At 49.5% G+C, this 27,647-nt stretch overlaps 4 protein-coding genes across 7 annotated transcripts in view; 2 read left to right on the forward strand and 2 right to left on the reverse strand.

Moving 5' to 3' along the window:
• The first annotated feature begins 298 nt into the window (after positions 1-298).
• npepl1 (aminopeptidase like 1) lies at positions 299-11,284 on the forward strand. The gene is made up of 12 exons (XM_066702133.1): positions 299-609; positions 1,914-2,099; positions 5,204-5,374; positions 6,134-6,223; positions 6,469-6,550; positions 6,649-6,791; positions 6,936-7,013; positions 7,148-7,248; positions 7,524-7,647; positions 7,789-7,965; positions 9,397-9,507; positions 10,059-11,284. Exons 1-12 carry the CDS (start codon positions 460-462, stop codon positions 10,215-10,217), a joined length of 1,572 nt encoding a protein of 523 aa, XP_066558230.1. The 5' UTR covers positions 299-459; the 3' UTR covers positions 10,218-11,284.
• A 487-nt stretch (positions 11,285-11,771) lies between these two features.
• ctsz (cathepsin Z) lies at positions 11,772-16,249 on the forward strand. Its single transcript, XM_066702135.1, has 6 exons — positions 11,772-11,986; positions 13,318-13,481; positions 13,782-13,961; positions 14,189-14,339; positions 14,429-14,594; positions 15,223-16,249. Exons 1-6 carry the CDS (start codon positions 11,871-11,873, stop codon positions 15,346-15,348), a joined length of 903 nt encoding a protein of 300 aa, XP_066558232.1. The 5' UTR covers positions 11,772-11,870; the 3' UTR covers positions 15,349-16,249.
• A 147-nt stretch (positions 16,250-16,396) lies between these two features.
• nelfcd (negative elongation factor complex member C/D) lies at positions 16,397-22,533 on the reverse strand. Of its 2 annotated transcripts, none has more exons than XM_066702132.1 (15): positions 22,364-22,533; positions 21,888-22,000; positions 21,505-21,614; positions 21,295-21,404; positions 21,089-21,196; positions 20,777-20,929; positions 20,247-20,377; positions 19,872-20,037; positions 19,433-19,567; positions 18,972-19,111; positions 18,714-18,828; positions 18,499-18,594; positions 18,261-18,401; positions 17,464-17,593; positions 16,397-17,205 (listed from the first exon to the last, which is right to left on the reverse strand). In XM_066702132.1, exons 1-15 carry the CDS (start codon positions 22,418-22,420, stop codon positions 17,171-17,173), a joined length of 1,740 nt encoding a protein of 579 aa, XP_066558229.1. In that variant the 5' UTR covers positions 22,421-22,533; the 3' UTR covers positions 16,397-17,170. The 2 variants fall into 2 exon arrangements, with proteins under 2 accessions (XP_066558229.1, XP_066558228.1); XM_066702131.1 differs by having other exon boundaries at positions 21,888-22,018; positions 22,364-22,532.
• Positions 22,534-24,144: 1,611 nt separating this feature from the next.
• gnas (GNAS complex locus) overlaps positions 24,145-27,647 on the reverse strand; it is a 46,767-nt gene continuing 43,264 nt past the window's right edge. For 2 of the 3 annotated variants that reach the window (XM_066702136.1, XM_066702138.1), the window contains exons 9-12: positions 27,459-27,579; positions 27,152-27,282; positions 26,141-26,208; positions 24,145-25,884 (exon numbers count right to left, since the gene is read on the reverse strand). In XM_066702136.1, coding sequence (XP_066558233.1) covers positions 25,738-25,884; positions 26,141-26,208; positions 27,152-27,282; positions 27,459-27,579 — 467 coding nt within the window. In that variant the 3' untranslated portion in view covers positions 24,145-25,737. The remainder of the gene's footprint in view (positions 25,885-26,140; positions 26,209-27,151; positions 27,283-27,458; positions 27,580-27,647) is intronic. The other variant, XM_066702137.1, reaches the window with a different exon arrangement.

Below are 27,647 nucleotides of genomic sequence, written 5' to 3' on the forward strand. Positions count from 1 at the left end.
TTGGAGGGGGACAGTTTCCTAGACAAAGCTTGCCTGTGTTCATGCTATTTTGAATATGTGAAACGCACTCCGGAAACGCTATTTCATTAACGTTTATTAGCCTAGTTTCGAATCCGACTATTACTATTTTAATGATTGATAATCATGTAGTCTTGTGTCGGTTTCATTCTACACGTGCTATCAAAGTATTATCGGATTGTACCTTGCCAATATGGCTGCCGCAACGGCTTCCGTTTGGAAGGGCTCTATCTCTGCAGTTAAGGGCACTGCTGCCCCACACTCTCGCGAGAGAGAAAGGGAGGAGAGCTGGGCCTGGGGGAGAGAGACAGGCAGAGGGACACAGCTGCAGACACCCACACACTCCTTCAGTCAGACAGGAGCCGGTGTAGTGAGGCACAGCGCTGAACCGTGTCCCAGCCCCTCTGTCTGCGCAGTGGTGACAGTTGCCTCGGCGCAAAGATGGCGAACGTGGTGCTGGAGTTCAAGGCGTCCGCGGGAGACGCGGAGCCCCAGAGCCGGCCCGTGCTCATCGTGGGGCAGCTCGCCAACCTGCAGCAGCTCACCTGGGCCCAGGTGAAGGGGAAGCTGCAGCCCGCTGTCATCAAAGAGGTGAGAGCCCCGGCAGAGCAGAGGAATGGGAGGAACGGAGAGAAAGATGGAAGGAGTTTTAACAAACGGCAGATAATGCTCATCCGCAGCGCTTTCTGTGTGTATTATTATTCGCACAGTCACTGTTATTGTCAGTGCCTTATATTACATTGCAGTGCAGTATTGGTCTGTATTAGACTGCACTTCCACCGTCCTCTCCGAACAGGACACACGGAGAATGAGTTCAGAAGAACGGCTAGTGTAGGCATACGCTGCTGCACGGTGCTTAAAGCTAGCGATGATTGATCATTGTAGGTCATTTATATGTAATGTATTGTATTTCTACATGTTTGGTATGTGACTGTTAGGAAAAGTCATTTGACGTGTGGCTGTGCGGCTTGCACTTTGAATATCAATGTATTTATTATTACAGAACGTACTCTGTGCCATAGAGTCTATGGGGATCCATGGTTACCATTTTATTCCTTGAATGTTTGTCAGTTTCTTGTGCTAACACTTTCTGCTCAGTCAATAATTGCCTGTTTGTTAATTACTGACAGAACTAGTCTCTGTATAAAGCCAAAGACCCTGAGAGTGTTTCAGTGAAGGGCCAATAACCCAGTCCAGCTCTACCCCACGATCTGACAGGATTGTCCCCGCGGCGCAATGAGAGGGAGAGGGGATTGTGAAGCTGTGTTCTTGATCTCAGTGCCCTCTCTTTACTCATCTTATCCTCCATGGTGTGATTTTAGGGCTGTGAGAGTGTACTTTATCCCCTGCTTTGCTGAGCTTGATCTTATCAAGGACCCGACCCCTGACCCCCTCTCACACATTCTCTCCCCTCACTCCACTGCCGCTAATATCCCAGTGTATGAGGGCTGTAAACGGTGTCATAGTCCAAAGGTTACAACGTACACATGTTGGAAAAGTGCAGAGCTTGCTGTCTACACATACACACACACACACACTGCCTGTCTCTCTCACAAGGCAGAAGTTGTTCCTCATTGGCCCCCCATGTTATTCCCTTTCATGTGCTGAGCCATGCTTCCTCGTCAATGGGAGCTTTTCGGAGTTGGTTGAATACTCACTCAGCGATTCCAGCTCAGTGCACAGAGCCCAGTCATTAAGTGTGCGCGTGCGCGTGCGTACTTGCGTGTGCGTGTTGTTCAGCAGGGTTTGCGCAGCACTGTGCCTTTGATTCAGTGATTGGCTTAACTGGTAATATCACATTTTGATGCCAGTGTTTAGTAACTGATGATTGAGATGCCTGCAAAAGCTCAGTACTCACTCTGTGTCTGTCCTCTGACCCCACTTCCCCCCTGCAGACCTGGCAGTCAGCTCTGGGTGCTCTGAACCCCAACCCCACTGACAGCTGCCCGCTGTACCTGAGCTACGCCACTGTGGCTGCGCTGCCCTCCCGCGTCAGTCGCCACAACAGCCCCTCCGCCGCCCACTTCCTCACCCGCCTCGTCCGCAACAGCCTGCCAGGGGGTGCCAACCGCTGCATTCTGGTGAGGCCCTACTGGTGTGCATCTGCCTGTCTCTTTCAGTGTGTCTTTCTCTCTGTCTGCCTGTCTGTCAGTCTCTCTCTCTCTCTCTCTCTCTGTATGTAAATAGTTTAATGAAATGAAAAGATGCTGTTCTGTTAAGATACAAGCAGAATGTTGCCATTCACAAATTGTTTTCAATTTACAGTTATTGTTTTATTAGTAAGTACCTTCGATTGGCCTGGGATTTTAAACTGGAGTTTTAGTTTTTATCTGGTATAGATATCAGAAGAAATAATTGCTGAATAAAGTCCTGCTATCTAGTGACCGCCATACATACAACCCACAGCGGTCAAGTTTCATTTTAGACAAGATATAGGTTTATTAAAAATGTAAATAGACAACATGTATTTGCAAAGATAGGACAGAGAAAAGCAGGGTGGATAAGATTTCAAGTGAGAGTAGGTCTATCCAATACTTGAGTTTTGACTCGATGCACAAAACATGTAAAATAACACAAGTACACTGCTCAAAAAAAATTAAGGGAAGACTTAAATCACACATCGCATCTCGATGAACGAAATATATTAAAGATCAAAATCTTTACTGTACATTGTGTAATTCGTGGAGAACAAAATGATGTAACAACAGTCAATGGAAACCAAAATCACCAACCGATTGAGGGCTGGATTCAAACTCACACCGAAAATCAAAGTAAACGATTGAAATCACAGACTGTTCAAACTTGTGTGAATTTCATCACGGCAACTCATAATGTGACTCAGTAGCGTGTATGGCACCCACGTGCCTGTGTGCACTCACGACAATGTCTGGGCATGCTCCTGATGAGACGGCGGATGGTGTCCAGATCTCCTCTCAGACCTGGATCAGGGCATCTGTGAGCTCCTGGACAGTCTGTGGCGCTACTTGGCGGCGTCGGATGCACCGATACATAACATCCCAAAGGATCTCAATTGGATTCAGGTCTGGGGAATGTGAGGGCCAGTCAATGGCATCAATGCCTACGTCATCCAGGAATTGCCTACACACTCTGGCCACATGAGGCCGGGCATTGTCCTACACCAGGAGGAACCCAGGGCCCACTGCACCAGCGTAAGGTCTGACGATGGGTCTGAGGATTTCATCCCGGTACCTACCAGCAGTCAGGGTACCGTTAGCTAGCACGTGGAGGTCTGTGCGAGCCTCCAAGGATATGCCTCCCAAGACCATCACTGACCCACCGCCAAACTGGTCATACTGGATGATGTTGCAGGCAGCATAATGTTCACATGTGCTCAGTGTGAACCTGCTCTCATCTGTGAAGAGAACGGGGTGCCAGTGGCGGACCTGACAATTCTGGTGTTCTCTGGCGAATGCCAATCGAGCTGCACGGTGCTGGGCTGTGAACACGGGTCCCACTAGAGGACGTCGGGCCCTCATGCCACCCTCATGGAGTCTGTTTCTGACAGTTTGGTCAGAAACATGCACACCAGTAGCCCGCTGGAGGTCATTTTGTAGGGCTCTGGTAGTGCTCCTCCTGTTCCTTCTCGCACAAAGGAGCAGATACCGGTCCTGCTGCTGGGTTGATGCCCTTCTACTGCCCTGTCCAGCTCTCCTTCTGTAACGGCCCGACTCTTGGTATCTCCTCCATGCTCTTGAGACTGTACTGGGAGACACAGCAAATCTTCTTGCGACGGCACGTATGGATGTGCCATCCTGGAGGAGCTGGACTACCTGTGCAACCTGAATGGGCTGCAGGTACCGCCTCATGCTACCAGTAGTGACAAGGACACTATCAAAATGCAAGACTAGAGAAGAATCGGTCAGGAAGGATAAGGAGAGAGCAATTGTCTGTGGCCACCACCTGCTCATACACAACTAGGTTTTATGTAATTGTGGTTTACCTAGTTCTTGACTAGTACACGAAATATACTACCTGTGTGGTTTACTGAGATTCAGTTACGCAGACGTTCGATAGCAGGGAGGACTGGCAGTCTGCTTCTACTTGAGGACGGTTGCAAAGCTTTCAGGTTTTTGGTGGAGAAGTTCTGGTTCTGGTTCCGTTCAGTCTTCCTGGATTTCGTCTCCTTGGTATCTTCTCCCAGGTTGTTCCACTCCACTCCACTCCGAATTGCTATGTCTTTTCCATTCCTCTCCCTTGATTCCTGCAGAATGTGTATTGTGGGGTGATGGCTTTGAGGAATGTGACAAATGGTTCAAATGTTACCTAGAGTTTCTAACTCTCTATATTGTTAAGTTTTAGTTCTATCAATTACATTTTCAAGTCCCTCAAAGCGTGACCTTACAGTTGAGACCAAACAAGCCAGGCGTTCTTTCTCGGTGATGTTACATTTGAGTCTTCTTGGAATTGCAGGGGGGCTGGCCTGATGCCCATGTCAGTGCAGGATCAATTAGGATGTGTGAATAATTCTCTTACCAAATGTTAATGTTGCATTATATATGAAATATATAAATGGTCCAATGTTTGTTTTAGCTTATACTCTTTCTTATAAGACTAAACATGGCTTATTCATGTTTTGGTTCTGAGGTAGAATTACTTAAGTGTCATTAAGTTAGTATTAAGTCACCTTTTATTGTTTGTTATCAAACTGAGGGAGAAGCTGGGTAACACTTCTGTTAGCAGCCTGTAGTTTGTATTTGGGTTTGTTGCGTTGGTCTATGGGATGTATAAAGTGCCTTGAATGTCTATGTTTCACAAAATAAATCTTCAGTTGCAATGTGGTACTAGTCTCTGTGGAGACGGGCATGGCAGCCCATATGTCAGTTGGGGGCTCTCCAGCATAGATGTGTTATCTGTCGTGCTTTGGTGAGCACAGGCCTGTCGTTCAACACAGAACTTCAAATTTGTCTCCTTAAGTCCTTTAGCACAAGCCTACATGTCTCCGTTAGGAAGGTATATGCATTTCTGTATATTACATAATGTAATGTATATATTTGCCAAAATAAGGTTGTATGATTTACATGTATGTTACCGATTTCTGTGAAGAGTGCACTTGTTCCGAGTGAAGGGTGGCAGGGTGAGTGTGTGAGAGCTCGGGTGAGTGTGTGAGTGGGCATGAGTGAGAGCGCACACAGTCGCTGGGTGGTAACTGGCCCTCCCCCCGCAGATGGTGTGCGAGCGTGCAGAGGTGTTTGCGTCGGCCTGTGCCATCGCCCGGGCGTTCCCGCTGTTCTCGCGCCGCTCCAGCGCCTCCCGCAGGACGGACAAGCGGCTGCTGACCGTGGAGTTCATCACCGTGGGCCAGGACAACGGACCGCTGGAGCTCGGCACCCTCGAGGTACGCACCACTTCAGACCCCCGAAACACGGGACCCCTCCCCCCATTAACCAAATGTGGCAATAAGCATTGTGGTTGGAGCCATTTGGCTTCTGTCAGTGACCAATTTATGTCGCATCTTTATGCTTCGTTTAGTCGGTGATGCAAATATCTTTATTACGACTGCATCTCAAAAGCAGTTAAAACATTTGTCTCCTTTTTTGACCAATGGAAATCCGGTTTTCCACTCAAATTAGTTTAATGTGAATGATAGGGAGAAATTTTCTCCCTTGATTGGAATAATACCCAAGTAGTTTATTCAGCTACAACGAAGCGTTCTGGATATGTCCAGTCAGGAAGACACATCTAAAGTTTTTGTAAAGAACATACTATCTTATAGAAGATGACTCCCTTTGGTTGCCGGACACCTAGATGACATCGAGATAACCCAAACTTTATCTCGCACCTCTCCTTTGTCTTCTGTTCTCTCTCTGGCCTTGGATGAAAATATTTTTCTACAAATGTTTTTCCTGACCTCTCTGAGCGATACACATAGCTTAAATTCATACATGGGTCACATAATCTTGTTGCAACGATGGTGTGAATATAATATATTTGGCATTTAGACAGGGCACTGTCCCGCATCAGTGAGTGTTGGTGTTTATTGGTGTGGGAGTGGAGCGTATGTGTGACAGGTTTCAGGGATGTTGACTGCAATCCTGTGGGAGAATCTTTGCTTGTTGCTGTGTTAGGAGACTGACCGTGTGTCTGTGTGTCTCAGTGTCTGTCCACCACGGCAGAGGGAGTGCGGTTGGCTGCACGCATCGTGGACACTCCCTGCAACGAGATGAACACTGACCACTTCCTGCAGGTGAGCGGGATGGGGCATTGTGGGAATACAGGAATATGGAGGTGTCAATGCGTGGGTGTAGCAGTGGGAAGACCCAAGACAATAGTTTATGTCTAAAGAAGTCTAGGAAAGCCCTTTGCAGTAATGCCAATTATTTATTCATTTTTCCTTTTTTGATCAGTCATAATGGTTTGACTAACAGAAGCTGAGCCTCATGGCATAGCTGTCTCTCTGACCTGTGCACGCTGTGCTGTTGTGTTGTGCAGGAGATCAAGTTGGTGGGGGAGGAGCTGGGGATAACGGCCACAATCATAAGGGGAGAGGAGCTGAGAGAGAAGGGCTTCGGAGGTGAGCATATCAGTCTCTGCCTGGTTAAACACCGAAATTGGCTTTTCCCCCCATGTGGGTATTTGACCCTTGCTGTCTGTGTGTCTGTCTGTCTGCAGGGATCTATGGCGTGGGGAAGGCAGCGGAGCACCCCCCTGCCCTGGCCCTGCTGAGCCACACCCCTGAGGGCGCCACGCAGACCATTGCCTGGGTGGGCAAGGGCATAGTTTATGACACTGGTGGCCTCAGCATCAAGGGCAAGGTGAGCACAGGGTGGGGGGCAGGATGGGTAAATCAGGGGGGCATAATAGGGCATGGAGTTGGGAGTTGTAAGGGTTGGGGTGGGAGGAGAGTGGGGAGGGAGGCTGGGTGGATCCTGTTTCTGATCTCTCGCTGTGCCCTGCAGACCACCATGCCTGGGATGAAGAGAGATTGCGGGGGGGCGGCTGCCATCCTGGGGGGCTTCAGAGCTGCGGTCAAACAGGTGAGCGGTGGCCAAGTAGCTGCTGCAGGTCCTGTGCTTTACTGGCACGCTGCAGGAACACGTTGCGGTGTGTCAATTGTTACTGTGCCGTGCTCAGCTGTGTGACTCACTGCGGCCCATCTCCGGTCCCCCAGGGCTTCAAAGACAACCTGCACGCGGTGTTCTGCCTGGCGGAGAACGCGGTGGGGCCCAGCGCCACGCGACCCGACGACATCCACACACTGTACTCCGGAAAGTGAGTCCCCACACTACTGTACCCATAGGCCCTGCTGCATACTGACCTTCACTCACTCACGGTCTTAAATTGGTGCAGAGTTACTTATGTGTATTTACTTATTTTAAAAGCTGTGATTTTAGTTTGTTTATTTATATAAATAGATGCATGCAGCATGTCCACGTGTAATCAGAGTGCCATTGCTGAAGAGTGCTGGCGCTCTGCCAGGCTCTGCTATGTGCGCAGTCCTGCGTCTGCCTGCTGTGCGGTCTGTGCTGACTGTGCTGTGTCCTCAGGACGGTGGAGATCAACAACACTGATGCGGAGGGACGGCTGGTGCTGTCTGACGGCGTAGCCTACGCCAGCAAGGACCTGGGCGCTGACATCATCCTGGACATGGCTACGCTGACTGGGGCACAGGTGTGTGTGAGTGCGTGTCTGTGTGTGTGTGTGTGCGTTTTCTACATCTGGTTGTGAAACACTGTGTCTGGGCTATAAGGGCTCTGTGTTAGTGGCTCCCTGCTGACTCTATCTCTGTCTCTGTCTGTGTGTGTGTGGCAGGGCATCTCGACAGGGAAGTACCATGCGGCGGTGATGACCAACAGCGAGCAGTGGGAGGCGGCGTGCGTGCGGGCGGGGCGCAGCAGCGGGGACCTGGCACACCCCCTGGTCTTCTGCCCTGAGCTGCACTTCAGCGAGTTCACCTCGGCTGTCGCTGATATGAAGAACTCCGTGGCGGTGAGTCGCCCATCGCCGCCTGTCTGTCACTGTTACCCCCCACCTTCCCAGCATGCATGAAGGCTCTGTGGCTGGCTGTACCCAGGGGATCTGCCCTATACAGTGAACACGGGTGACATCACGGGTGCCTGTCGCTGCCATCTCGATAGACAAACGAAGCGCTTCACAGGTCAATGGTCTTCGTATGCTGTGCGCTTACGAATGTGTGTGATTCTGTTGTGCCTTTCAGCTAACTCAACAAAGACATTTCTGTGTGTCAGTATGAAAGGAAAAGTTGAGACGTGTTCAAACTCATATTTCTGTGATAAAGCTTGCAGCAATTTACCATGTCAAATATTGCAATCAACTGCTCATATCTAGAAATTGGATTTAAAAAAATCATATACATTGTCTTCCATCACACTTTATTGTGCAGTCCATCACTAAAGTTTAAACTATTGATTGTTTTTCTGTCAGGTTCCAATCTCGATTCGATCAAGTATTTATTAAATTAATTTTAGTGATTAGCAGTATTGCTTACATTTTGTGAATCACTCAGTGTAAATCCACATCAGCTGCACATTTATGCATTCTGATCAGGATCTGATCATTGATCGATAATGCATCTCTAGCACCATGATCCTGATCAGCTTGACAAATACCCAATGAAATGATCCCAATTCCAATCAAAGGAGGTTCATACAAATTCAACATGTATAGCCAAAATATGGTTAACAAATGTTTATTCAGTAATGAAAACTTGATCATATTGACCCATGTAGATCCAAACTAGCCTGCAAAACTAGCTAGCAAGGCAAGTTGCAGACAAGCTAAAATAAAAACAAAACTGTAATTTACATAATAAATAATGAAAGCAACAGTAACAATATAACGTGATAGAGATTTTCATTTGCACAACGTTTGAACTGGTATTCTTTAAGCAATCTTTAAAATATATTATTCTAAATAAATGGCTAACTGTAAACCTAATGTAACATTATTTTTTTTTTTATAATGATTCAGTTGGATAAAAAAAAAACTTCACTATTACTTTAAATTCATGTTAAATTACTCTGCCCGATTATCACTTATCATGATTATTTAACTTTTTTGGCATTGGTCACAGATTCAGAAGCTCTTTTTCTTTTGAATCGCTCTAACTTTCTGCAGTCAGGGCAGAACTTGTCTATCAAGATGACGGCAGCCCGAAAGCAGGGCTCATAACGGGTGTGCTCGATTTCAAAACCATAGTGACAGTAAGGGTGTTTTAACTGCACCCAGGAGATGGAAATCTTGTGGGCTGTTAATAATATTAATTAGGGAGGCTTTACCTGCATTCGCTCACATTGACTGGCCTCTGCTCGCTTTACCACAAACCATGGCACTTTCACTCAACCATTTGCTTTCTTTTCCCTCCTTTGTGTGTTTCATTGTTGTGTCCTGCCTCCTCAGGACCGTGAGAACGCCCAGAGCTCCTGCGCCGGCCTGTTCATCGCCTCGCACCTCGGCTTCGACTGGCCAGGGGTCTGGGTGCACGTGGACATCGCCTCCCCCGTGCATACGGTGAGTCACACGGACGCGTATAGACACACAGACGGACAGAGAGGAAGTGGAGAGAGAGTCCTGTGGAGTTTGAGTCTTCCAGTGTGGCAAGTGTGAAGACGTTTGATCAGATTAATCAAGTGAAACGAAAACCTGGAGGCCCTGCTGCACTCCAGCCCCACAGAGGCCATGCAGACAAGAATGTGTAACACCAGTTATAGTATGCTGTTCTGGTGAGCCTCCACTAGAGGGTCCTCTCGGCGCAGCTCCAGGCTCAGATCTGGAGTATTTACCCCCCATCAGCAGTGTAACCATCTTACTGCTGTACTGTCACTCAGAATTATAAAACATGTTTTTCATGCAGCTTTATTCATCAAAGCACTTGACAGGAAGAACAATAGAGAGGAATATGAGACGAATGTTTTTAAAGATCAGATGTAAAAACCTGATGGCGTAGAAGAGGCCAGTGCTGACATCTAGAGGGTTATTTCAGCTCCCCCAGGGTTTTTGTTTTGAGCTGGTCTGGCAGCCCTGGCTGGGTGATGGTTGATCTGTGTGTGTTGTCTGTGCAGGGGGAGAGAGCCACAGGGTTTGGAGTGGCCCTGCTGCTGGCGCTGTTCGGCCAGGCCTCCGAGGACCCCCTGCTCAATATGGTGTCCCCCCTGGGTGCCCAGGACGGACCCCCTGCAGAGCAGATGGAACGCGACTGCAAGAGGAGAAGACTGGTCTAATGGCCCTCCAGCCTCCAGCCCCACCGCACTGATCAGTCTCAACAAATGACCTTTACAAGTCTAGATTCCAATTGATGAAATAGTATTAATACTACTAATAATAAATCATTATTTTTCTTCTTTCCACTTTGTTCTTATTAACTCAATTCTGTTTTTTTTCTCGATGCTTTCGCCTTTTTCTTTTTTTTCCTTTAAACTATCCACACACTCCACTGTGCTGGGTGTTTTTCTGTTTGCGTCAGGCAGGCATTGTCAGAAGCGGGGGGTTAGAGGAGGAACCTGGCTGCCCGGGCTGTGCCAGCTGAACTGTCAACGCCTTAATAACAGGAGATGTGCGTGACGCTTGTCCAGGGAAGACCACAAGCAGCTGACTTAGCCCAGGGCATGTCCAGTCCCCGAAGGCAGCGAGTTCCTCAACCCTATTCCGGGAGGGCTCCCCTTGTCTGTGGCCTGGTGTGACACTCTGGCCCCCAGCTGTGGTCACTTACTGGCCAGCCTGGCATGCTCCTGGATTGGAGCTGAAAAAAACTGACCAGGCCATTATTGGTCCAATTAAGAGCCCAGCAGACACTGGGGGGCTCCTCTGGGGCCTGGGTGGGGCCACTCTGTTGCAGGGCCTGGGGGTTTTGTCTGTCCAATAGCGACCAGGAATCAACAGGGGTTTTGACTTATCAGTACAACCTAAATCGTGACTCCAATCAGGTAATTGTCCCACCCTCTGTCTTTGACCTGTAGAAGATCACGCTGCAGTGGGGACTAATGCCACTGAGCCAACTGGAGTAGTGCTGCCCTGGTGTTGTGCAAGAGAAGCGCTTATCTGTAAGAGTATAAAACCCACTGTGTGCTCGGTTACTGCCTTGCCAAAGTGACTCGATGCCAAACCTGAGTGATCGTTCTGGGGAACAAGGAAGAAAAACGAAATGGTCTGCTGTTGTGGTATTTCTGTTTGCTGATCCCAGGGCTGGTGTGTGTGTGTGTGTCGGTGCAAAGAGCAACGTTTGTCATACACATGGTGGATATAAAAGCTGGACGTTAGAAATTAAATAAAATGAAAAAATAAAAAACTCCAGATGTCTTTTGTTTCATTATTGTTTTGTTTTGAATACAAGTAGAGTAGTATGAACTGGCACCAATGCGGTGGAACCGATGAGGACGAAGTGACGGCTGTGTTTGGATCTGAGCCCCGCAATGAAACGCACAGCTGTCCGGCCCCCCGCTTCCGTGCAGCACTATCGGCTCCAGACTGGCATCTCATTAAACCGGTTACAAGCGCCGCAGCCCTGAAGACCGGTTTAAGACTACAGACTCCGCTACTGAAAAGCCGAGTCGACCATTGTGCCGTCACTCGGCTGACTCAGCATATTTGCTCGTCGGTTTGTGTCGAAAGCGGTTTCATTGTTACGCACCCCCCCGGAAAGCCTCGCTCAGTCTCGTGATGAACGCGCTGCGACTTGTGACCGTTGAATTCCACCGAAAATCCCCCCCAACCGGCTCGCTACCGTCATTAACGTTTACATGCTTTTTATGATATTTTCAAGTTCCTGTTCCCGTGTCTTGTGACTGGAGCACCACCCTCTCTCGCAGACATGACCGTTTGCGGTATAAAAGCTGCGGGCTGCGCAGACGGCAGTCATACGACCCGGCGCTGCGGACATGGCCCTCGCTGCGCTGCTGCTCTGCCTGCTGCCCGGCGTGCTCGCTGGACGCCACTTCAGCCCCGACCGGCCCTGCTACCGGCCCTCGCCCAGGAAAAGCAACGTCGGTGTCCAGTAAGAGATGCGCCCTTTATCCTCCTCCTCCTCTTTTCCTTCTTCTTCTTCCCGACTCGCTGTGATTCGGTCCTGACTGTGTGATCAGTACGAGGATAAACACGCATGCGCTGCTCTTGTCCTTTGAAACGTGATGAATATGATGAATAATGAGAAGTGACCGTTCGTTTGCAGTGGGATCACACGTCTTCGATGTTGATTATAAGCCTGCATTGTTTATCCGGACATGCCCAACCACCCGATACCGGCTAATAATCACTCTTTCCGAGCCGTGCCGTGCAGTGCTGTCACACGGTGTCGTGGGGGGGCAGCGCTTCGCGTTTGCTTTGTGGGTTTTTCCAGTGACGAGTCTTTCGCGTTTCGTTTGAAGTTGGAGGATCGGAGTGGAAACAAAAATGCACACATTTCACATCAAGCCGATACGAGTTCAGTTAGACGCGTTTAATGGTGTTGCGCCGAGGTTTCCTCTCCCTCCGATCCGATCCGATCTGCGCTGCGGGTTTCACACAGGGCAGTGAGCCAGTAACCCTTTGGCTGCCGAGCGCGGCGGGGCTTTGATTGCTGTTTGTTCCACTCTGCATTTCTGTCGCAGTCGTTGGAATGACGTGTTTTGACGTCTCGTTTCTTTATCGTCCATCTCGGTGGTCTCTGCACAGCAGCAGCACGTACATGCATACAAACTCGCACAGCCCCATTTAGTGTTGAAGCCACGGATACACGGGCACAAACACCCACAGACAACAACATATACATGTACATACACTTCCTGTGTGCCTCTGGCTTCCCTTTAGGGAATATATCTCTAAGAACGACGGGTTGGGTTGGGGGGGGAGCTTTCTGTTCCTCTCTTTCTTTTGCCTCTTCCTCTTTCTCTCTTTCACCTCCCCCCCCATCTCCCTGTCTTTCTCTCTCACCCTCTCTCCTCTTCCCCCTCCTCTCTCCATTCCTCTGTAGTTAGAGTGAGTGTTGGCGTGTGTGCAAGTGTGAGTTGCAGGAGAAATGAAACCTGAGCCCTAGAAGTGTCTGTTTGAACAGATTGTTTTTTTTTAAATATATTTTAATATTGTAGTGTTCAGGAGCCAGATTACTCGGAACAGAGCATATTTTGTTTCACTTCTAGAGGAAAAAAAAAACACCTGAACAATTCCAGTTTCTCATGACTAATAGTGTGTGTGTGTACTTTGTATTGCATGACTGTATGAGTCTATCTGGTGGGTCATGACTGTGTGTGTGTGCTGATTTAGCAGTGTGGTTATCTCTTCTCAACATACCCACCCTGTTGTCTCAGTGTGTGTCAACCAGCCCCTGTGTCTCCTATCTGTGTCGCTCAGGTCGAGCCCCCGCCCCCATGAGTTCCTGAGCCCCTCCCAGCTGCCCACAGCCTGGGACTGGAGGAATATCAAGGGCACCAACTACGTCAGCACCACCCGCAACCAGCACATCCCCCAGTACTGCGGCTCCTGCTGGGCCCATGGCAGCACCAGCGCCATGGCTGGTACAGCCTATATGTCTGTCTGTCTGTCTGACTGTCCCACATCCATGTCTGTCTGTCTCCTCGCCTGTTAGTCCCACCTCCATGTCTGCCTATTTACCTGCCTCATCTCCCTGTCTGTATGTCTGTCTGCCAGTCTACGCCTTTCCATGTCAGTGCCCTTCTCTTCCTCCCCGTGGTCCTGTCCCTTTTCACTTTGTCGGCTCTGTCTTGCCCATCTGGCCTGCCTGTCTGCTAGACTTCCGGTTTCACTCTGCTGCACAGAGCCATGACTGACGCTCCGGCTACGCGTGTTGTTTTTAGATCGCATCAACATCAAGAGGAAGGGGGCGTGGCCGTCAGCGTACCTGTCCGTGCAGAATGTGATCGACTGTGGCAACGCGGGGTCCTGCGAGGGGGGTGATCACACGGGGGTGTGGGAGTACGCGCACACGCACGGCATTCCCGACGAGACCTGCAACAACTACCAGGCCAAAGACCAAGGTGAGCGGTGGAGGGAGAGGGATGGATGAGTCAACAAGACCCTGAGACTTAACGCACTGGTGCTGCAGACACTGTGACGCATAAATAGACTGATGCTCTGTGATGCATCAACCCGCTTACACACTGGCGCACACACACACCCCCACCCCCCTACGGACGCACTCACTCACCCCCACCCCCCTACGGACGCACTCACTCCCTGCCCTGCCTGTGTGTCTGTGCTGCAGATTGCAACACATTTAACCAGTGCGGGACCTGCACCACGTTCGGCGTCTGTAACGTCATCAAGAACTACACACTATGGCAAGTGGGCGACTACGGGGCTGTCAGTGGGAGGGAGAAGATGATGGCAGAGATCTACGCCAGGGGACCCATCAGGTACAGGAAGGAGGGAGGGAGACAGAAGGAGGGCGAAGGTGTAGGGAGGGCAGGGAGTGGAGATGTGAACAGTCCGTGTGTGTCTGCAGCTGCGGCATCATGGCTACCGAGAAGCTGGACGCGTACACTGGTGGCGTGTACTCGGAGTACAGCCCTGAACCCATGATCAACCACATCGTGTCAGTGGCTGGCTGGGGGGTGGACGACAGCGGCGTTGAGTACTGGATCGTCCGCAACTCCTGGGGGGAGCCCTGGGTGAGTGTCTGTCACACACACACGATACATCATGAGAACATGAGTCTACGATCGAGAAGCCATTCGCCCCATCGTGCTCATTTGGTGTCCATTAATAACTAAGTGATTCAAGGATCCTATCTAGTCTACTTTTGAATGTTCACAAATTGTTTCTTCAGCCACATCGCTGGGGAGTTTGTTCAGATTGTGACGCCTCTCTGTGTGAAGAAGTGTCTCCTGTTTTCTGTCTTGAATGCTTGAAGCCCAATTTCCATTTGTGTCCCCGGGTTCATGTGTCCCTGCTGATCTGGAAAAGCTCCTCTGGTTTGATGTGGTCGATGCCTTTCATGATACCTCCCATAACACAATACAAATTAGTTACACAATACTGATATCTCTACTTTTTAAAATGTATATATTGTATGAATGTGTTGCATGAAGAATGATGGACACTGTGACCAGGACATGCTGTGTCAGGGTGTGAAACTGTAAAAAAGCCATCACACACAGAGCAACTCCACTGCTGCGCACACACACATGCATCAGTGGCCTTGGAGCTGCACACACGCACCACAGTCCAGCAACCTGTACCTGCAGAGCCAGAGTGAGGGACACGGAGAGTCTTGACAGTGTGCGTTTCCTCTCGCAGGGTGAGAAGGGCTGGCTGAGGATTGTGACCAGTGCCTACAAGGGGGGTTCGGGCAGCGACTACAACCTGGCCCTCGAGGAGGACTGCATGTACGGAGACCCCATCCTGCCCAAGAACTACGTCTAGAACACCAGGAGCCGCCTGCTGGGCTGACGTCACCGGCGCAGGCTGAGGCAGCGGGACGTCGAAATGTGAGCCGGGATCTGTACTGTGACATCAACGTGGTGATCCTGAATTCCTCACATTCCACTGAATCAGTTTTAATTGTTTTTAAATAGATCACCTTACTTTGTAGTAATGAAAGGGAATGTCACAACCAGAGGAGGTTTTATACATTATTTTTAAAAATATATATTTTTAAAATTTAGTTTTGTAATTTTTTTTTAAATTTAAGAAATTTAGGGAATCTGGTTTTAAGTGTGGGGAGGTGGACGGTTGTGCACTTGCTACGCACACCACACATTCTTTTTGCCTTAAGAACAGTGAGAAGCTTCAGCCGCTGCAGGGTCCATGCTGACATGAACAACGCAAACAGGAGTGTGCGCTCGGTTTTCAGAGCCGGATGAAAGATTTGGGCTCTTTAACTGGGTCTGTAAGCAGGTAAATCACCTGAAAACATGCTGCTTCAGCCTACAGGTTGATGCCTTTAAAGTAATTCGATTTCTCAGCCAAAGAAAACCAGGTCTTTTGGTCTCTGCAAATATAGAGGAGGCCTCCCTCCCCATGTAAACCAAAGCGTGCATTCCATCTTGAAATAACCATCTTTACACTCATCATTCCCATCTCTGCTACTGTCAACCTGGAGATTAGGGGGTTCTATGGGATAACAAGGTACAAACACCATGGAGCAAGAAGGAGTGAGCGAGGGGCTACAGTCAGGGAGAAGTGCCTTTGATTTGATGACAACACTAGATTATATTCTGTGATTATGCACTGGAGAGCAGAAAAACAAATCAAAAAAGCAAACAAACAAAACATTGATTTACATTTCTGAATTGTTTTCAATGCCAATAAAATGTATAAATCAGTCAGTTTCATCTGTCATTTATGTCACCTCCCTCAGATCTCCACCCCTGTGCTCATCCTTTCAAAACAAAGAGAATGGATGCAGGGGCTGGACTCTCCTCCTACCCAGGGAACAAAACTTAAGAGGGTAACGACGGCAGGGGGGAGCTGGTGTAGAGGAGTGGTTTTATTTCTACACAGTTGTTCACAATGGTAACAAATCAGCCTCTCACATTCGTTCTGATCTACAAAAAATACACATATATATATAAAAAAAAAAAAAAAAGCACATCTCATCTGTCATATTCAGTACATTTCCCCCCCAACATTATAAAACAGATCAGTGAAGTTGTCCTCGGTCAGCTGATGGCAGAGGGCAGCTCCTGTATTGGTCTGGGTGGCAGCGCAGGGAGGAGAGCCCTGGTGCAGGACCGTCATATCAGCGCAGCCCATGGTCAGCTCCATCAGCACACTGAGCACTGTGTCACCACAACACACCGGAAGAGTGTCACTTTAAAAATAATAACACAGGTGCATTTCACAGAAACCTTAACTTCAGTTGAGCAGAGCCAGAACAGTAGGCGGTGACCTCAGGAAGCTCATTAAAGGAATGTGCGCGTATTCCCTGCGCTGCAGCCTGCGTGCTGGAAGACACCAGCACTGCATTCACTGTGGTTGGGGTCTCCTCCCTTTGTGGTAGCGGTTGTGTATTATCTCCAAGAGTCCAGGCTGCGTGTTTTAATATGGCAGGGTTCTGTAGGGTCACACACTCAGTCTTGTCTGCACTGCTCTCCAGCACCCCCCCCCCCCGCCAGCATAGCAGCCACCTCAGCTTCCCACAGGACGGCGCGGGCACGCCTGGCAGTAATCGCAACACAGTAAACAAAACCACAGAAGACAAACAAACAAAAATGCACAAGCTTACGACAGTGCCGCCCAGGCCTCAGTTCATCATGATGAAGTTGGATTTGCAGTGTGCTGAAATACAAGCCCAGAGAAAAGGAACATTATAACAAGTTTCTACTCATGGTTTTGAGACTAAATCATCAGGATGGCAGGTAACAGTCCAGCAGGCTGGGCCACTTAAATTGCAATAGGCCTTTAAATAGTTAAGAAATAATCAGAACACACTGTGGCCCTCCATACACTGGGTAAGAGCATGACGCCTCACTCCCACCTCCTCATCTCGACCCTGCTGTGCCTGTGCCTCCCTCGCCCACCCCCACCCAGCCTCACCGATGAACTCTGCCACAGGGTCACTCTCCCCCTCGGCACGGATGGTGCCGGCGATGCTGTCATTCTCCAGGATGGGCAGGAAGAGCTGCACGAAGTCTGAGGTGTATGGAGGGGCGATCACGTCCAGCACCTGTCACACAGTCAACCAATAAGACAGGCAGGCAGTGAGCCTGAACGTCTGCATCTGAACGTCCCACCGCCCCAACCCACCCCACCCCCCCACTTCTCACGATTATTTACTGTCAACACTATTGAACTATTTAGTACTGTCCCTGAATCCACTGTCAACCCTGTTACCAGAGACAGACCCCCCTGCAAAATAATGCATTTTTCATGATCTTCAGCATGTGACATAATATTAAAGGAAGACATTGGAAGCAACAGGTAGGTGTCTAGCAGTTTTTCCATATATATATTTTTAAAGCTAATTTGTCTTCATAAGACAAATAAGGTTAATAAGGTACTTTATAAATGTCAACTAGGTTGAGAAAGTTAAGAAAACAAATCAAACAAATAATTAGATTAATAAACTCCACGTGCTGCCCTGTGCTTTATCACATGGGAAATAAAGGTCAGACTGTTAAAGGTCAACCCTGTTACAGAGCTGACGCAAAATATAGTTTAAACAGGAATTTATGGCTTTTAATGTATGGGTTTTCTGCTGTTAAGCTAAACAAAAGTGGTTTTCACTTAAAATGTTCTGTTTCTGATACGAAAAGTTTATTTCCCAAAATACACACAGATTTATTTATTTATTTATTTTTTAACAAGGTCCAGGCGCCCCCTGCAGCCCTGACCTCAGTGACGAAGTAGCGGATGAGGGATATGTCTGTGTTGAGCTTCTCTAGGCACTTGCGGATGTATCCGACCACCGGCAGCACGAAGCCACGGCTGAGGAGGTGCACCATGCGGTCCAGCAGAGTCTTCTTCAGCTCCAGCTGAGGGGAGAGGGAGGGGAGCACAGTGGCACAGTCAGGACGTGGTGATATACACATGTGTGTGACTGCCATTCCAGTGTGTGGGTGCGAGTCTGACCTGCTCCATGACGTCCAGCTGGGAGTGCTCCGTCTCGAACAGCTTGATGAGCAGCTGCAGAACCTGGGGGTGCAGCAGCTGGTGGCAGGTGCTGATCTGAGGGCGGCAGAGACACGGCACACAGTGACTGACAGGACTCGCTCCCACAGTTAGAAATAAACTAAAAGCAGCAGTGCACACACTGAGGGAAAAGGGAGACCGGGACAGCACAGTACCTCGTCCAGCAGAGCCAGGTGGACGGGGGTGTGGTCAGTCTGCAGCTGGAAGTATCGCGGCTCCGAGACAGTCCAGTCCACCCACTTCAGCACGCCCATCGTCACCACAGGGAACCTGGCACAGCGGCAGTCAGACAGGCAGTGTCAGTTTCTCTCGGACATTAAGTCAGTGTTTCAGAGTGTCAGGCGGTTAATCAGTGCATGTCCGTGTGCCAGACAGTCAGTCCGTCCGTGTCTGTGTGCCAGTCAGCGGCTCACCGGATGCACTGGTACAGGGTACTGAGCTCAGCCACCAGCTCGGTGGCACCCTTGTTCTCGTTGCAGCAGAGGCTGTGCACCGTCTCCACGGCCTTGGAGGTGGACTTGAGCTCGTCCTTGTTGATGTTGACACGCTTGTTCTGCAAGAGGGAAGGAGGACCATCAACACCACACTGAAAACAGCCACACACACTGCAGGAGACGGGACAGACAGAGAGACAGATGTGTGTCAGTTTATCCACACATCTGATATGGCACACAAACACAGATAATGACCAGTGATATAGTGAGATACAGTATATAAAAAAAGTTTGCTTTCAATGTTCACTTGTTTTGGATGATTATGTTCACACAGCAATGGTTTTGCATGTAGATAATAATACATCAATCAATAACATGTTTAAACCAAACAATGAAAGCCGAGCCCAGACGCGGTACGGCCCTCTGCCCTCTCTGCCCACCTTCTTCCACGTCTCCACCACGCTGGCCGCGTATGCCAGGATGTGAATGTACTTGTGCTTGTGGTCCTGGTTGATCTTGGCCCCGGGTTTAAACAGCGACTGCATGAACAGGTCCAGGAAGCCAGGGACCCGGATCTGAGAGAGGGGCCACAGGCAGGGAGAGAGAGAGACACAGGGAGGGCAGTAGGAAGCCTGGGTCAGCAAACACCACTGAGGTTTCATTCTTTTTTTTTTTCATTCATCTTTCTTCTTCTTCACTCAACTAGTGCACAGCCTGGTATCGACTCCAGTGAGACTTTACAGCTCCCTCAACAGATCAAATGACAACTGAACAGGGCTTCTGAATTACACTCTATACACCTGGGTAGAGACAGGGAGGGAGACAAGCAGGTAGACAGGGGGAGCTAGACAGGTGACAGGGTCTCTGCCCATCCCTCACCAGCTCCACAGGAGGGGGGTCCATGCTGCTGAACATCTTGAAGAGCACAGTGATGTCGGCTGGGTTCAGGGCACCCTTGGACAGCATGGCTCCCAGGGCCAGGCAGGCGCGGGGGTAGGCGGCTGCGGTGCCCAGAGCCAACGTGATCTGACTGGCATCATGGCCCCTGCAGCAGCCAGCGGAGCACAGCGCATGTATAACACGGACGACAAATAATCAAAACAGAAATAGATGATGATGATAATACATTTATACATCTATTCATACATCATCTCAGCTCTGTCTGCAAACTGAAACAAACATCATAAACATATCCATTTCTCCACTGGACACATTCAGCAACAAGAGAGGCAGAGGCAGGGACCGTGTCCATACCGTTGGTGAGCAGACTTCTGCACCTCCTGAGCGATCCTACGCACAGCTGAGCCGCCCTGCTCCTCCTGTGCCAGGATGGACATCATGGCCTGGGCAAACAGGTAGGTGTGCTCCCCATGACACACCATCTTCTACAGGGACACAGAGAGAGACACACAGGGAGAGTTCAGACAGAAGCTCTATAATGTATATACATCTGCCGAGAGACCACATGATGAAGTGTCAGACTGATTGGCTGGCCAAGTGTAGGGCAGTGATGGCCAGTCAGTGCTGGTGCTGGAGAGCCATAGGGCCCTGAGCTCTTAACTATTTAAGTGACTTGATTATTAAGAGCCACAGACACCACAGCTTCAACCCCTTATGCCCAGAGGGCAGTATGATGGAGGACCCCTGTAGTCAAAACAGCTGCAGTGTAGCCCCCTATACAGCCCCTGTGCAGTGCCAGACTAGCCCCCAAAAGCCACTACCTACACCACCCCTATAGGCACTGTACCCCTACCACCCGCACCCTCCTAGCAGAGGACACCCACAGCGAACTCAGGCAGGTTCTTCTCCAGGTTGTCCTCGCCGCCGTCCAGCAGCGTGGCCAGCGAGGTCCGCAGCACGCGCGAGAAGACCTCCAGCTGCTGGCAGGCCGTGGACACGCTGGTGATCTCGCCCTGGTACCCTGCGTCTGAGATCAGCTGGGGACAGGACAGGGCAGCACAGAGAGGAATTGGGAGGAGGAAGGGCACAAAGGCAGAAACAGACAAAATCAGATGAGCGCACAAACACAGAGTGTGACTTCTCCCACTGTCACCCCCGCCTTACTAGTAGGCTGTTCCACACAGGAGGATCCCTACCTTCACAGTGAAGTTGAGCATCAGGCAGTCGGGGTGCGCCTCCGCCAGCTTGTAGAACAGGTCTCTCCAGGTGGTGTGGGCAATCATCTGCTCCAGCCAGGCCGGCGTCTGACAGCACATAGAGCACGCAGCGTCAACACAGAGCAGAGGGGCAGACGCACCAAGGGAAAAGGGACAGACGCACAAACGACACAACAGGCACTGACCTCTCCCTCCACAGTGAAGATGGAGTCGGCCTTCTGGGGGTCGAAGTGTTTGATCAGCAGGCTCTTCAGATGGTTCTCCACTCTCTCCTGCACCTGCGCTGGCTCCACTCCTGCAACACACACAGAAATATCAGCTCACATTAGCAAAGCACTGAGGGTATGAGATCAGAGATGAGAGGAGCTCCAGTCAGTCGGCCCGCAGCCTCGTACCCATCTGGATAAGCCACTCCGCCAGCAGGTTGACCGTCTGGGCCACCGCAGTGTAGTTCTCCGACAGCAGCTGGATCACATGCTCTGGAGAGCCGCCCGCCTGAAAATACCTGCACACAGAGGGAGAGGGATGTCAGGACAAACAAATATTTCCTAACTGGTCACTCCAAGCCTGACAAGAATTGATTGATACACGTATACACAGAGACAGACAGACAGACACACCTTCAAAGGCACAGCCAGACAGACAGAAGGACTGATACCTACAGAAGATCCATCAGGCAAATAGAGGGGATGACAGGTACCCAGAGATGCAGACAGACAAGCAGAGAGGCAGACAAGCATACAGGAAGGAAGGTAGGTAGGTAGGTAGGTGTCCTCACATCTTGAGCGTGTTGAAGATGGTGGGCTCCATAATGTAATCGCGGCTAGAGAACTTCTGCAGACACTCCTCCTGCACCTTCCCATCCGTCTCGCCGTCCGTCTCCCCGTCCTCCTGCCGGGCCAGAGCACACTACAGCCTCCTCACTACAGCAGCGCCCACCGACACCACAACCAAGCCTCAGATAACTCGATATCACTATATCATTATTAGTATTATTATTACTATTACAGATTAAGTGGACTTGAAACGTGGTCATCTGTGAAATGTGACACTTGTTGTGTGCAGTATTGAGGGGTAGCGGGAATGTGTTTAATGTACAATATTGTTCGACGTGAGACTTGCATACGAGTCTGTTACTCTCTCTCACTCCACTATGCATGGCGACCAAAACAACAACGAATATACAGTATTTCCCACGCGTAAGTATTTAAGCATGCAATGCAAGTAAAAGCGAAGCAGAAAGGGAGCCCCTACCAGCGCCCCATCTTGACCCTCCCAGTCGGCCGCCGTGCCGTAGTACTCCTCGTCCATAGTCCGGCGAGGCCACTCTGTCACAGCGTTAAACAGTACGGTCTGCCGCCACACACATCAACCCATAAACAACGGCCACTGGGGTCCGTCTTCCTCCCAACGGCAACCGCTTCACCGGCGCACATAAACTGCGTCACTACCGCGCAGTCACACCGCGACTGCGAGAAGGCGCCGCCCTGTGGACCGGAGGCTAAACCTCTCACCCGGCCAGAAAACGCCTGTTACCGCACAGTGTCGCAATATTCGCCGAAATACAGATGTGCAGGAGCAAGTGATTTTCACTACTTTGTCAGTTTACGAGGAGGTGCATAGCATTCACTATAATACATACGGCGAGAGGCAACCGTCACCATCGCAAACACAGCCCGGCGCACGCATGCGTTTGGCCTAAACAGAACACACGCATTGCAATTATAGCAAGGACACAAATGTTAAACCACACCATATATGCAATTACTGATAAATAATCGTTTTCTATATCTACATAGCTTAGATATGTAGAAATTAGTCATTACAGGAAATTGAAAGGTGTCTGCATCCTCCCTGTGTGTGTGTGTGTGAGAGAGAGAGAGAGATTCATCTTTTGAAGTCACCTTGGGCAAAGGGAGCAGCCAAACTAATAAAATAAACCTACAGTCCATCTCCTTCGGGGCCAGGTGGGTTATCCACACACGGACACCACTGCTCGGTTGGGGTTGGCAATGGGAGAGGGGACCGCACCCACGCGGCCTGTGGCGGAGGAACACACAGACCCCTCTCCCCCACTGCTGATCAAGACCAACAGGGGACTGGCAGGAGCACCTACTGTTCCTCTGTGGTGTCCAATGCCTCAGCTGAAGTCCTGACCCCTGAGGAGCTGTGCTGTCCCAGCCATCAGAGGCACTGAGTAGTGTGTTCAGATCAGCAGTGAAGACTTGAGCCCACTTGTGTGACCTCCTCCTTGCAATATTAACATGTAATACTTACCCTTCTTTCACTATAAACATGTCACACACTGTGACCCCACTCACACACTTAATAAACATGTTGCACACTGTTACCCCTCATACACATTGTAAACTTGTGACAGTGACCCCTCACATACTGTAAACCTGTCACTCTAAACCCTCTAAAAGTACTGAAGCCCTGTTGTATTGTAACTCTGCTTCTGTTGTGTTTTGCCTTCTGATCCCCCCCTCCCATACATTTAACTGGCAGCATGCAACTGTACAGCCATTATTACATGAATAAAACAAATGTTACTTTCCAAAACCTGTAAGATTTCTTTGAACAGGGAATCATTTTTATAATCAGGTCAATCACTTCCTGCCTGGATTTCTTGTAGATGTTGTGAAGCCACAGCAGTGATGGATATCCCCGTCATTAGCAGCAGGTTCAGTGTTATGGTGGGCAGTCCTGTCGTGCAGTGGGAGCTGGTGGGTTGGTGGTCTGCTCTGCTCTGTTCCTCACTCTACTCATGGTCCTCTGTTTTACTACACAACCATATTTTTTAATGCTTTATATATATCAGAGAAAAAAAAAAAAAAAAAAAAACTCAAAAACAAAACTGAACAGACAAACAAATGAAAAAATTAAAAATCATGACATAAACCCTTAGCTGGGGAGAGTCGCCCCCCCCCCCCCCCATCAGACGGAGACAGAGACCGCCGATGAGGAGTGACCGGACCTGTCAATCATACGCTCATCCTTCTTACACAAGTACAGTCGCAATCAAGGCACAGGGATATTCTACAAGTTGTTGTTTTTTTTTGTTTTTTTTTTCAATAAAGTTGTACAAAATAATACATTTTACAGTCTGTACAAGAATAATAGTCCAGCAGTAAAATAAAGACAGACATACTTAAAGCCAGAGGGAGGGGGAGGAAGGTGGGGGGGTGTCAGGGAGGGCTTGTTTGAGAGACCGGTGTCCAGATGTTCTGTATGTCATCATCGTCATCACCACCACCATCACCACCACCATACCCTCCTTCTGCATTTAAACGGTTGTATCTTTAGTTTTTTCTTTTAATAATAATAATAATAACAATTATATATCTGTCAGCCCCTCTTTTAAAAAAAACAAACAAACAAAAAAAAAAGTCCAGAGGTTAGAGGTTGGAGGTGAAAGGTGAGGGGTCAGGGCTGTGAATGGATGCCGTAGAGAGAGGGAGCCGCCCCCCCGGGCCACAGCACATCACACACACACCCCCTCCACTGACAGACAACACAGGACACAGCACCTTGGAGAGTTACGTGGTTAATATACATATACACAGGTGTATATGTGTGTGTGAGAGTATGTGTGTGTGTGTGTGTGTAAGGGGTGGGGGGGCAGGTGTGTGTATTTTTTTTTGCACTGTGTGACATTTTCCCGTCTTCTCCCAGCACCCCCACAAGGGTCTCACTGGGCATCCATACTTTCAGTCCAGCAGCAAACAAGCCCCCCCACTCCCACTCCCCCATCCTACTATTCACTCATTTAGTTTGTTTAATTCATTCATTGCTTTGCTTTTTTCTTCACTCCTCTCCACCCACCTCTGTTTATGTTAGTTTTTGTGTCGTTTCATTTTTGCCTTTTTGAGTTTCCATGTGCCTGGCAACTCTAATCAGAAAACCTAATCAGATTTCATCACAAGCTCCCCACTTGCATTTCAGGACAAACAATTATAATATTCATTTTAAAAAGGCTGTGTGTGTGTGTGTGTGCGAGACAACTGTACTGGCGCGACAGCGAACCGTGTGCAGTGCGAGTGTGTCAGTGTCCGGGCTGTGACATCATCTCCGCGCTGGTCTGTGAGTGTCGGTGTGCGCTGCTGTGCGCCGGCCTGCCTGTGTCTGCAGCTAGCTGTGTCAGTGAGCGTCTGCGGCTGCGTTGGGGTTAGTGCGAGTGGCTGTGATTGTGTGTGTGGGGGCGGGGCGGGGGGTGTATCTGGGGGGAGGGTGGAAATGCAGCAAGGGGCCGTCAGTCCTGGCTGGCTGTCCGTACAGTTTTTGTTTTGTTTTCTCTGCATTTTGCTCAGTAGTCTCTCTCTCTTGTTCGCTCCATCTCTCCGTCTCCAAATATCGCTGGATCTTCTCCTCTCGGTTTATTCCAAGGAGTCCCAGAGCAACATGGAAGCGGGGCTGGGCAGGGGCTGGTGGAGAGGGGGCGGCAGGGTGAAGAGTGGGTGTGTCGGGCATTTTGGGGTTTTGGGAGCCTGGGGGGGGGAGGGATGGGTGGAGTCGTAGGTCTCAGGTCTGCGGATGGGAGTAAAGGGTGGAGGAAGGGGGAAGCGGGTTGGGGGGCCACGGGAGGGGCGGAGTCTCTCTCTCTCTTTCGCTCGCTCTCTCTTGCTCTCTCACAACAGCTCGTATTGGCGCAGGTGCATTCTCTGGATGATGTCCCGACAGTCGTTGAAGACGCGGCGGATGTTCTCGGTGTCCACGGCGCACGTGAAGTGGGGGTAGCAATAGTGCCGCCCATCGCCGCTCGCTGTGCTGATCCGCTGGGGGGGGTGGGCAGAGAGGGAGAACAAGAGTATTAGAATATGCACAGTACCATGTACCGTGCTTTTGTTTCATTGACTTAAAACGAGGAAAATTCAATGAAATTTTCTGAAATATGTATTTGTGAGAATATTTTATTGTGACAAGCGTAAATGACTTTGGGTAATGGGGGGAAATAAGTAAGTATTGATTTGAGTTCTGCTGGTTTTTCTTTAAGGAGAATTAGAGGCCCGTTTTTCACAAACATCCACTCACCAGGAACTCGTCACGGATGAAATACTTTGCCCTGGTGACTCTGGGATCCTCTCCTGGCTCTGGTGTTGCTAATAGAGAGGGAGGGAGGGAGGGAGAGAGCAGAGATCACCGTAAGAACCTGGCTGTGCTCTGACTAAAACCCTCGGCAGCAGCCCGGCAGACAGGAAGCTGTGCACCGGAGTTCTAGAAGGTACAGTGCGAGACGGCTGTTCTGCTGCCCTCCTGTGGACAGACAGGGGACTGACGCTCCTCCCCAGTGAGCAGAGAGTAGCACCACATCCGTCACAGGATCTGCCCCCCCTGCCCCTGCTCCCGCCCCTGCCCGGAAAGACTGACTTGACTGACACTCAGTACATTTACACAGAACATGTATTCAGAATTTTAAGTATTTGTGATATTAGAAGTTATAAAACGAATGTTCTGTTAACATACATGGGATTTCTCCATGTTCCCCATATACACGGCAAGGGGAATTATCCGTATATGCTATTAAGTCAGCACACGCAGCTCCTTTCAGTCTCCCCTGTAATTTTGTGGAGATCTGGTGTTCTAATATTTAACGATACAGACTTTTACATTGTTTTGGTATTTGCGTGTATTTTTTTTTCCACATATGGCATTTAATATCAAGAGATTGCGCTGCTATGTGTGGGACTTAACTCCTCACTCTGTCATAAAGCTCACTGCATCTTTTCAGCATCGAGCTGCTTTGTAATTAGTTTCATCATCCGAACAGAAGTAGCAGCTTTGATTTGAACCATGACATCAATCCGCTCCAATCACGCCGCGTCACTGTGGGTTCATCCCCATGTTGGCAGTGTGCCATTTGCATGGATCACAACTCCTTTATTATTCCCAATACTAGAGTTATATCCCACCCACAATGTTCCCAATACTCAGGGCTGGAATATTCAAATTCATATTCCGATATGCAGTTTACATGGAATCTCAGTGGTCATGTAAACGCAGTCTGTCTGTCTGTCTGTCTGTGTGAGGGAGATGGAGTCTCACCGTCGTCAGGGGTGGTATAACGGGCAAACTCTGGGAAGTACTCCTCAATTTTGGACTTCCCCGCCAACACCTTCTCTGCCAGCAGGTCCTGCTTGTTCAGGAACAGGATGACAGAAATGGTCCGCAGCCACCTAGAGAGAGAGGGCGATATATTGTGTAATTTACTTTTGCCAAACTACTAATAGTGATGCCTACAAAGCACATTTAAATTGACTAATTGAATGGGGAGAGAGAGGGAGAGGGAGAGGAAAAGAGCTCTTCAGCATGAAATGATAGGAACTATCAACTAACGGTTGTTTGGCTGTACCTGTTGTTCCAGATGTTCTTGAAGAGGTTGAGCGCCTCCTGCAGGCGGTTGGTGTGATTGTCTTCTCGTATCACCATGTTGTAGCTGCTGCTGGCTACCACAAAGATGATGGCTGTGACGTCTGGGGCAGAGAGAGAGGTGTGAGGACAGGCACAGGGAAACACGTGCACAAGCGTGCACAAGCGCACA

The sequence above is a fragment of the Amia ocellicauda genome, chromosome 4 (assembly GCF_036373705.1).
Source record: "Amia ocellicauda isolate fAmiCal2 chromosome 4, fAmiCal2.hap1, whole genome shotgun sequence".
Lineage (NCBI taxonomy): Eukaryota > Metazoa > Chordata > Actinopteri > Amiiformes > Amiidae > Amia > Amia ocellicauda.